This window comes from Polyodon spathula, chromosome 32 (genome assembly GCF_017654505.1).
Source record: "Polyodon spathula isolate WHYD16114869_AA chromosome 32, ASM1765450v1, whole genome shotgun sequence".
Taxonomy (NCBI): domain Eukaryota; kingdom Metazoa; phylum Chordata; class Actinopteri; order Acipenseriformes; family Polyodontidae; genus Polyodon; species Polyodon spathula.
In genome coordinates this window covers 5,465,881-5,476,324 of record NC_054565.1, presented here as the reverse complement: position 1 = coordinate 5,476,324, position 10,444 = coordinate 5,465,881, and the positions used below count along the sequence as shown (strand labels likewise).

Here is a 10,444-nt window from a genome sequence, read left to right as displayed (position 1 = left end):
GTCCCATAGTAATAGATCACTTGGATATCATTATCTGACATGAACTAGAAAATACATTTACTGCCTACTGAGTGAAGACCAGGGCAGTTATATGTGTCTCCCAAGGATCTAACCTGAGGCCACTGGTGTCTTCTGTAGATTTTATTTTTCACTTTGACATTATGGACTTTTTTGTGTTGATCAGTGGCAAAAACTGGGACTATTTCAGTCCTAAGTCCTACAGGACTGGGACTGAAATGGTCCCAGTGTTGAAGCAACACATTGTGTGAAGAACACAGAAACAGGATTGATCAATAGAAGCACTACCACATGGGAAACTTACCATACTAACACAGATGATGCGGTTATAAACTTACCATACTAAAACCGGTCACGGGTTCATTTTTAGATGAAGCCTTTTCTTTCACTCAACAATTTATTATTTTTAGCACTTTCTATGAACAGCAATAATATAAAACACAGCTACATTTTAAACAGGGCTGAACTTATGAGGTTGTCTTCTACTGTCAGAGTAAATTATTAATTTAATTTTAGCCAACAAAATAATTCTCTCACCTGTTGCACACCTTCATTCATTATACAGACCGCCAGTTTCCAGCATTAAAACATGTTACAAGATTCTTCATTTAAAACATGCTGTCTGGTACTATGGTTAAATGCATTTCTTTTTGCACGCTATGCTACCTTGGTCATTCACCTGGATGGGAACGTGTCCCTCATTAACCACCCAGCTGCTTCCCCTATTAATTCACATGCTTTCAGCCAGGGCCATGCTTAGACTCAGAAGACACTGCTGAGTTGAAATGACCCAGGAAGTGCAAGTGTAACATATATCCTGAAAGCAAGGCATAGACTATGAGAACTTTCTTTAACCTTGAGTAGTGCCAGATATCCTGTTTTAAAAGGAAAACACGTTTGCTCTAACATGTGTTTCTACATTTGAGACCGATGTCGCTAATGGAAGTACAAAACTGGCAACAGGGAGGCAGCATACATCCCTCGCCACTGCTGTACATACACAGCTAGTAGAATGATCACGTGGTCTAGATCTACTGGATGCATGTGTAACAATGTAGGTTTGGCATACGCACCGATGGGTTCCTCCATATAACCCCACATTAATGCTCTTAAGAATATCCTTGGCAAGCTTTATTATCCATACTCTGTTTAATACAGTACTTTTATGACGCAGGGCTGCAATCCTGATCTTTTAGGAACATGAGGTTTGCAAAATGAAGGTGGCTCTTGTCATTGGTACAGAAACAGTTCAGCTATAAGACTGAATAAATCATAAAATGAACAATTTGAAAAAATCACTTTGAGATGAATGGAACAAACAGACCAAAGAAAGGAATTGTATACAATTGCCATTTATTAACTGATCACATACAAAAAATACTGTATACCCTACATCTATTAGGGTGACTTCCCCACTCAAAAAAATAAAAAGCCACAGTACAGTTAATTTAAATGTCAAATGTGAGCAACCTCACCAACTGCTAGAATTCTTTATGACTTCTGATTAAGTCAGGTCTTATTGAGCACTAAAGCAATTCAAATTCTCCTCTTTGTTGGTTTCATTATCACCACCTTTGACCACCCCTGACTAGTCACAGGGATAAGGGGATTTACAACAAAGGGAACAACACCCTGAAAGTGTCAAGGGAACTGGTGTGCACAGCATGCTTTACGGATCGATGTGCAGGTTCACTGCTTTGAAGTATTTTAGGTCTGAGGAAACACATACAAATCTAAATACTCATCTCTAGATCTCTCTCCCCTGCTTCATTTGGGGAAGTCAGTTTCGCCTCAATAGTCAGGGCCGCTGATATATCCGATTCAGAACCACACAGCCTATTATTTACCAGTCCTGCAAATGACAGCTTTTATTTTCTGCTTTGGGGATCAAAAGAACAGTCACAATACAAAACCAACATGACAAGACTGTCACCCAAAACTGAAGTATAACTAAAATGCCACCAGTGTTATTTATTGCAACTGGATATTGTGCAAGTGCTCGTACAATATACTAATTTGGGGGGGGGGTACTTTTAATATAAGTAAGCATCTTCAGAAAAGAGTGTTGCAGTAAGACTGTAGGCTTCCTCTTTATTCAGGATATAAGATGCTTTTAAAAGCAGGAACTAACTGAAATAAACCAATACACGTTATCAGTTTTTCGCTCGCAACTGGATGGCCCTTCAGTTCTTCGAAGCTTGTGAAAAGAAACTGTTTGGGCAGCACTAACGGGAGTGGATTCCTCCTCGTTTCTCAGTTCCCCGCCTCTGTTGATCTGAAGTGGTCCTCGTCCACAGTGGAATAAATGTGCCCTTCATTACCGAGGAACTCCACAGCCTGCCTGCATTCAAAGTAAAAAGGAGAAAAAGATCATTTAGTCAAAATAATAGGTTGTCTTGTTATTTCAAGGTCTTCCAGTGTACAAAAAATAAAATACGGTACAATAAAGTTGTATTTTAAAACTGTAGTAGTGATTCCCTACATTTAAAATTCAATTTGAATAGACAAATTCACACTTCACAGATATCTGCCCAATTACCTTGACTAAGCACAATGTAAAACACTTACAGCTGGTTTCACAGATGTCAATTAGCACTTACCTTGGACTACTTACTGTTACCTTAGGTAAAGTAGTCCAAGCGGAGTGCTGACCTGGGTCAACGAAACCAGCCAGCAACGTTTCAAAACTCAGAAATACTAAACAAAACGCAATACACTGAATGACAAATGTTTTGACTCGTCTTTGTCAATGCCCTTTTAGTCAAAATGTTTTTCTTGTGAATTTATGAAGTTTATTATTCCCTTTACAGCCTCCATCGGCGAGGTTCCATTCCTAGTAGTATTTGGGTAGCTGCTATCGGCCATGTTTTAACTGAACCAAACTTCGTTGAGAGTCCAGGCCTTTTTAACCTGCTAGACTTATCCGTTTATTTATGCCTTGAATACACTGTGGGACTGTCTGGCACTGTTCTTTTGTGGTTTAAGTCTTGCAGACAGATTCCAGTTGGTCTCTTATGGGGAGAACATGTCTGAAAGGTGTGATGTCCTATATGGGGTTCCACAGGGCTCTATCTTGGGTGCACTGTTGTTCACACTGTATATGATTCCTCTGGGTGACTATTGATAGGCATGGGGTGAATTACCATTGTAATGCGTGCAACACACAGCTTTATTGGTCTGTAAAACCAGGATATACCTGTGCTGATGGGCTACTCATGGTTTGTCCTGCAGATATAATAACTGCTGGATGACTCTGAATGTTCTGAACTCAGAAAACAGAGGTTATGCCAGTGGGTTCCAAAAAACAAATATTGTGGTGTTACAAGAGCTTGAGCTTAGTAACTTCTCTTCAGCTCTCAAAAAAAAAAAAAAAAAAAAAAAAAGTTTTCATTTGAGAAACATATTAGAGAAGTTACTAAAAAGTTTCCCCACTATCATTTGCGAAATACCGCAAAAATTAGACACATAATTTCCATGTGATGCTGAGAGACTTATGCATGCATACATATCAATCAGAATGGATTACTGTAATGCACTCCTCTCTGGTATCCCAAAGTGTGCTATTTCGACCCCAGCTCATCCAAAACAGCGCCGCTGGGATCCTAACTAAAACTAGGAGCAGGGAACACACTACCCCTGATCTGGCTTCTTTACATTGGCTCCCGGTAGAGTTTAGAATTGATTTGAAGATTCTGCTGCTAACCTGTAAAACCCACAATGACCTGGTACCCATTTATTTACAAGAGTTCCTCACCCCATATGTACCCAGCCGTGCACTGATATCACAGGATGCAGGTCTTTTGATTGTACCGAGGGCGAGTACAATTAAAATGCGTGAAAGGGCTTTCTCACACAGAGCACCACAGGTATGGAATGCCCTTCCTAACTCTGTTTCTGTACAGCACCTTGAGATGCCTTTGGAGTGAATGGCACTTTATGAATAAAATTTGATTTGACTTGCACAGCTTGCGGAAGGCTGGTCATTTTGAAGGGAGTGCTTTGATTGGTGTTGCAACTGTTACTCACACACCCACGTTCCCAGATCGCCTGCAAGGAGGTTTTTTCAACCCAATTTTCTATTTCTAATTTATTTCAAAAGGACACCATCTAACACATGCAAGCAATTCACTTTGTGCTATTTTAAACTAATACCCCAACTTTCTTATAGATTCTTTTGCGATCCCCACTTGCCAACTGTTTGTTATTGCAAATCCTATAGCTATGGCCAAAAGTTTTGCATCCCCCCATAGAATGAACACATTTTGCTTCATAAAGTCAAATGAAACCTGCTGAATGTTACATTAACATATTGAATTACATACCACTTTGTAGTTCTCCATCTACTGAACAAAACATGTGACATTTCAAAATCTACCATGAAATACTGTACTACTATTATGGCTTCTGGTAGACTAGCGATAGCATATTTACCCTTGATACTAGGGCTTGTTCCTGTTTCACGTTTGCACCCCATGCTGTTGCAGTTGTTGAATTTAGTTTCACCCTGAACTTTTAGCTACTGCAAGCTTTGTATTTATTTACTGAATGAATGATCTATCTGTATATGTATTTATTTATTGAATGATCTATCAGTATATGTATTTACTTACTAAATGATCTGCTTGTATATGTATGTATTTATTTATTGAATGATCTATCTGTATATGTATTTATTTGTTGAATGACCTATCTATATGTATTTATTTGTATGTGTACTTATTGAATGATCATCTGTATATGTATTTATTGAATGATATATATATATATATATATATATATATATCTGTATATATATTTATATATATATATATATATATATATATATATATATATATTGATATATATATATATATATATATATCTATATATATTTATATATATATGTATATATATATATATATATATATATATATATAATATATATCTCTATGTATTTATTGATCTATCTGTATATGTATTTATTTATTGCTCTATCTGTATATGTGTGTATTTATTGAATGATCTATCTGTATATGTAGTTATTTAAGAACATAAGAACATAAGAAAGTTTACAAACGAGAGGAGGCCATTCGGCCCATCTTGCTCGTTTGGTTGTTAGTAGCTTATTGATCCCAAAATCTCATCAAGCAGCTGGGATCCTTCAAGCAGCTTCTTGAAGGATCCCAGGGTGTCAGCTTTTAATTGTTCTTTCAGAGCTGTAATTTTATATCTGGCATGGTGTTTGCAGTGATGGTGAAGTGCTGCAGGATTTAATGAATTCAGATTCCTGGGCGGGTCTGTCACCAGCCAACCCCACATCCTGTATATTATTCTATAGAACTAGCAGTGGTCCTGAGGAATCTGGAGACACAGTTGACGCGGATTCTGTCACCGTTGCACAAGAAAATCTGGAGGGTATGTGGAGGATGATATGCAAAGGAGAACTGTCCGACAGAGACTCTCTGTGACAACGACGAGCCAGCAGAGGAGTTTAATAATTTCAGTAGAATTTAAAACCATGCAAAACATTACGACAAGGATAGGGGACTCACTTGACGGCCATGGCGTTCATTCCCTTAAGCCTGATTTTTATGTCGTGAATACTTATCCCTTGCTCTTCTTTACATTGCTTGATCAAATTCAACACCTACAAATAAAAACAAATTACAGAAAAGGCAGCATGCAAAACACATATAGCCTAAAATACACAGAATCACCTTCATGCACAGCAGAATAAATTTCACATTTAAGCCATACATATTTATTAAATGTTTGACTGAAGCCAAAAACATCTTGGCTGAAGTTACCATAGTTTAAGTGAGTGGCACAAACAGAAGACAAATAACTAATAAGTCACACCTGAGTCTAGGTTTTTCTTATAGGAGTTGTTCATGCAGTTATAAGGAGAGGAATATGTTCAACCTCAACTGGAGGTAGTTGTGAAAGCCAGGACTGGAGTGTGCTTCACTCCCAGTGTGAAGGGTAAAGCAGCTCCTGCACTCACCTGACTCTGCTGTGGTGTCAAGCCGTTCAGCCCATCATCCCCGGCTCCCGAGAATCCGCTCTCCATGCTTCTCTGCACGCTGAGGCTCTGATTCATGCCACCACCACCCAGCTGAGGGGTTACAAGAGAAGGATGTTACTGTGGCTGCTGCATACAGGCTGGAAAAACAGGGGACTGAAAGTACATATTGTGTAGGGGTGGAATGATATACTAATCTCATAAGTTACATATCACGATGTGCAGGTCGCAATACAACAAGTATCACAACACAAGGAAGGAAGTAAGACTCCTTCTGCATAGCAGTTTCACCCATTCAAGGTGTTACTATCAGCTTGATTAGCCCCCAGTGTATCGGTAACAAGTTCAGGTGTCTTATTAAAATTCATAATAAAATCAGGAATGTGGAGTTTTTTTCATTGCTCTTTTCCACATTTATTTGTAGTGTTTATGCAAGTTAAAATTGTTATTACTTCAGGACAGTGTGTCTGTCCACTGCTTAACGTACTGACGTTGCCTGTATACACACACTTTTTTTTTTTTTTTTTTTTTTTTTTAAAACATAAGTACTTTGTTTTGTAGTTAATTCACAAGTGTGCCTTTATTTGTGGAATATTTTTCCATTTTAACACATTGCTAAATGTAAGGGCTTTGATAACGTTGTGCACATGAATGAATCTTGAATGGATATCCAAACATGAAAATACCATGCTCATCCCAGCACTACTATTCTGACAAATTATAAATAAAGTATACAGCGAGGAGAATGATGAGAAAATGAAGTAGACAAAGGTTGAATGATAAAAGTTTTACCAAACTAAGAAAAACTAAGTTTTAATTTGTTGCAAGAGCAATATGTTGTATGTAAGGTGTCCTCTTACTGTTTAGAAATACTTCACAAGACTTCTAGGCAAAACATTTGTCATTGAATTTATTATTTATTTCTTTTACTATTTCTAAATTCAATACTTTTGCATGTCTAACCGTTACATGTCTCATTGTTATATGTCGTCTCATGCAGTTTGAGCGAAAGGCAAAGACGACGACACAGGAAGAGACATGCTAAAAACAAAGTACAAACTAATTAACCCTTTAAGCAGAGACAAAAGCAGAAGAAAAAAATCACAGTAACTTGTTTAGAGCAAATTAAAAAAATGTAAAGCAACGAGTGGATATAAGCAGATACTATTTCATGAACTAAATGTATCAGGGATTTTTCCTTATTACTGATAATGGAATGAATAACTATTTTATTTATAAATAAATCGTGAAGTGTCCATTACTATTAAAAAATACCCTGCAAGCACTCAGATAATACAATGTCTTGTAATTTGCCTAATAATCAATATTTTTAAACAAAACATATTGTGAGGTCCCTCACGACATATAATAACGCGTTTTTATATATGTAACTAAGCAGAATACACAATAAAAATTAACATTAATATATATATATATATATTATAATATATATATATATATATATATATATAGTATATATTAAAAAAAGTGAAATGTTTGTATATTTTCTGAAGTACTTTATAATGTTCCCCATTCGCAAGAGCATCCCACTGAAAAATGCTTGGTCCTGAAAGAGTTAAGTCATGTCTCCATAGGAACAGATTAGCAGCAACTACATCTCTAAAGATCTCACACTCACAATGTGTGACAAACAATTCTAAACGTTTGAACCACAACAGGACCTACACAAAAAGTTGAAATATTGGGAACGTCAGCTTTGCGTCCATTTTACCACTGAATTACTTATAATATGTGTTTGAGCAGAATGTATTTTCTCTTGCAGTCTTTGGCACAGCAAATTCTTCTTCTCATGAACAACTATTAAACCAAAAAATTTCTCATACGTGATTTTCAATACTGTACATACCACAGGCTGCGGCTTATTGAGGAGAATCTGGGCATGAACCACTTCCAGCATGTGAGAGGTCAACTCATTCATATCCTCCAAAGGCCTGACATTAAAGGCAACCAGACTCTTCTTGGACTGCAAAGGGGGGGGGGGGGGGGGGGGGGGGGATTAAACTTTATTAATACCAGAGAAAACTAAAGCATCTGAACCTCTGATTTTTTTTCCCTTCAATTTTCATTTGTAAGGCTCAAATTCTTGGATTTAAAAAAAAGACAAAAAAATAATTCTCTCTCTGAAAAAAGCACATGTTTATAAAATGTGTGTACCTAAGCAGTCCCTTACCTGGAAAGAGCGGAGATGACATGACACTTTAACGTAATTGCCTGGAGGCACAACAATATTTTCCCCACCTCCTTCCTACAAAACAAGACAGGTGCTGGGATTAGATTTGGTTTACATTTAAAAAAACAAACAAGCAGCGTTTGCAGGGGGAAATGTCCCCAATCCTGTGGTTGTCTGTCACTTCCAGTACATAATGCACCTACAGGCTGATTTATAATCCCCATTGGGGCAGTCACACCAATACCACGCACTCTCTACTGATCTGACTTGCACATAAAACATCGAGATGTTGAAAACTGTGACTTAGCGGAGATCCCTCACACAGTAAAATATAGTACATGAACAATTTACTCATTGCTCAGATTGCTGGCTCTTGTCATTTCAGTATTTGCCCATCTCAACAAACCTGAGACGTGCATTTCAACAGGTCAGGTAATATCGGTCTGTGTAACGGACGTGTGAACTTTGCTGGTATGTCAAACCAGTCTTCCGCTGTGCAGGGGTCTGTGGTGAGTAAAACGAGGAAGTGCTAAGAATGACGTCTCTGGCTTTCTGAGAATTGTAAGCATTCCCAGGGTAGGGTTGGCAGTGTATGTTTACGTAACCCCCACCCTGCATACTGCTTATGTCTCATCACAAACCATTTCAGATGACGGCTTCATAGTTCAGTTTCACGAAAGCGCTTGGGAAAAAATCTCATGATACCCTAAGCAGAATGTGGAAATCATGGGACATGTATCTGGTTTGCTAGCTTCATTCTCTGTGCACCGCTGCTTTCTGTGATTCTCTAGTTCAAGTTTGATTGTGGGTACTGTAAAATAAATATTATGCCTTTTGTATCAGTAACTCACAGAATCAAAGTTTGCATCAGATTAATGATTATTGAAAATATGAGCTTTTCTAGGGGTTTCTGGTAAAAATGTAAGCAAAAGGAAGAATTCCTTTCTCCCCACCAACTATTTCCAGCTGTTTGTTTTTATTCTCCAAGCTAAAACATATAGCACTCATACCCGTGTGTGTGTGTACTTACATCTGTATCCACCCACTGTCTGACGTCAATGGGCGGGGCGGTCATGTCATCCAGCTTATACTGGATGTTGGTGGGTGCTTTCTCCGCATGACGGATCACTCCCACAAGGGTCACCTGCAGGTCAAGAGAGAAGTGAAAACTTGCATCAGCACCTGTGATTACGTTGGGAGAAACAGGCTTTCCCAAGCATAGATGCAATTTATACATTTCTCACACCTGCTACCTACTGTATATAGTTCAATTACCTTCTATAAAACAACAATTTGGTACTTTACTGTACTGCGGCCATTACTGCATATTACTGAACTCCCACTGCCACCAACAGGTAGCAGGTTGTATCTGAGCACTCCTGCACAGGATGTGAATTTATAGTGCTGTGGCTGGATAAACGGGTCCAACGCATTGAAATAAAAATCTGGAAAACTAAATCTGCAGCAAATGGCTAAGAGACAGCGCCTATGCTAATGAGAGGCAAGAAGCCAGTTTATCACCCATTGAAGCTGCGAGTGCGCTCTCACCTGTGACAGCTCTACTTCTCCAAATCTGAAGACATCCTCTGTCTGGGAGACAGAGAGCACCTGCGCCACAGTGCAGGGGACGATGGACTGAGCTCGGGATCTCTATAATGGAAACACAGTAACACACACACCTGTTAAGAAGACACAGCCTAGAACAAGTTCTGTTAAATTTAGTGCAGCTGTAAGATACCGAGTTGTGTTAGAAACACAGTGCGCACAGTAACACAGCAGAACAGACCAGTGCACTCACTAGGTTAAAAGTACAAGGAACCTCCTCCTCTACATTTAAACTAAATCACATCACACTGGAGCTTGAACAAGTTGAACATACAAATAAAAAATAAACCTTCATATTTCAGCTGATTCACTGATCGTATACAGTGCTCTTTATTAGTATAGCACATGTGTTATTTAAAAATGCTAGATGTCCCGCTTTCCACCCTCGATCGCTGCCCCTTTCCAGCCTGGAGAAAACAGCACATACTATTAATAAATACTGGGCAGACCTGAGGCCAATTACACCTGTACCTGTGCAATTGTATTTGTAATTACCATATAATTGATCAATTACAGTTCAATTACACCTTAACCCTTTACGGGGTCATGTTAACACGACCACACTGAAGAGGGCTTCTAGGATGTAAACATGATAAAGCACTTGATGACGTACAGGGCCACCGTACTTT

The 10,444-nt window shown here is 38.4% G+C and overlaps 1 protein-coding gene across 1 annotated transcript in view; it reads right to left on the bottom strand.

Annotated features, from left to right (window-relative positions):
* Nucleotides 1-1,354: 1,354 nt before the first annotated feature.
* The window catches only part of rpa2 (replication protein A2), a 35,558-nt gene continuing 26,468 nt past the window's right edge, over nucleotides 1,355-10,444 (bottom strand). The window contains exons 3-9 of the mRNA XM_041233887.1: nucleotides 9,759-9,860; nucleotides 9,241-9,354; nucleotides 8,211-8,285; nucleotides 7,887-8,003; nucleotides 6,002-6,112; nucleotides 5,550-5,644; nucleotides 1,355-2,359 (exon numbers count right to left, since the gene is read on the bottom strand). Coding sequence (XP_041089821.1) covers nucleotides 2,272-2,359; nucleotides 5,550-5,644; nucleotides 6,002-6,112; nucleotides 7,887-8,003; nucleotides 8,211-8,285; nucleotides 9,241-9,354; nucleotides 9,759-9,860 — 702 coding nt within the window. The 3' untranslated portion in view covers nucleotides 1,355-2,271. The remainder of the gene's footprint in view (nucleotides 2,360-5,549; nucleotides 5,645-6,001; nucleotides 6,113-7,886; nucleotides 8,004-8,210; nucleotides 8,286-9,240; nucleotides 9,355-9,758; nucleotides 9,861-10,444) is intronic.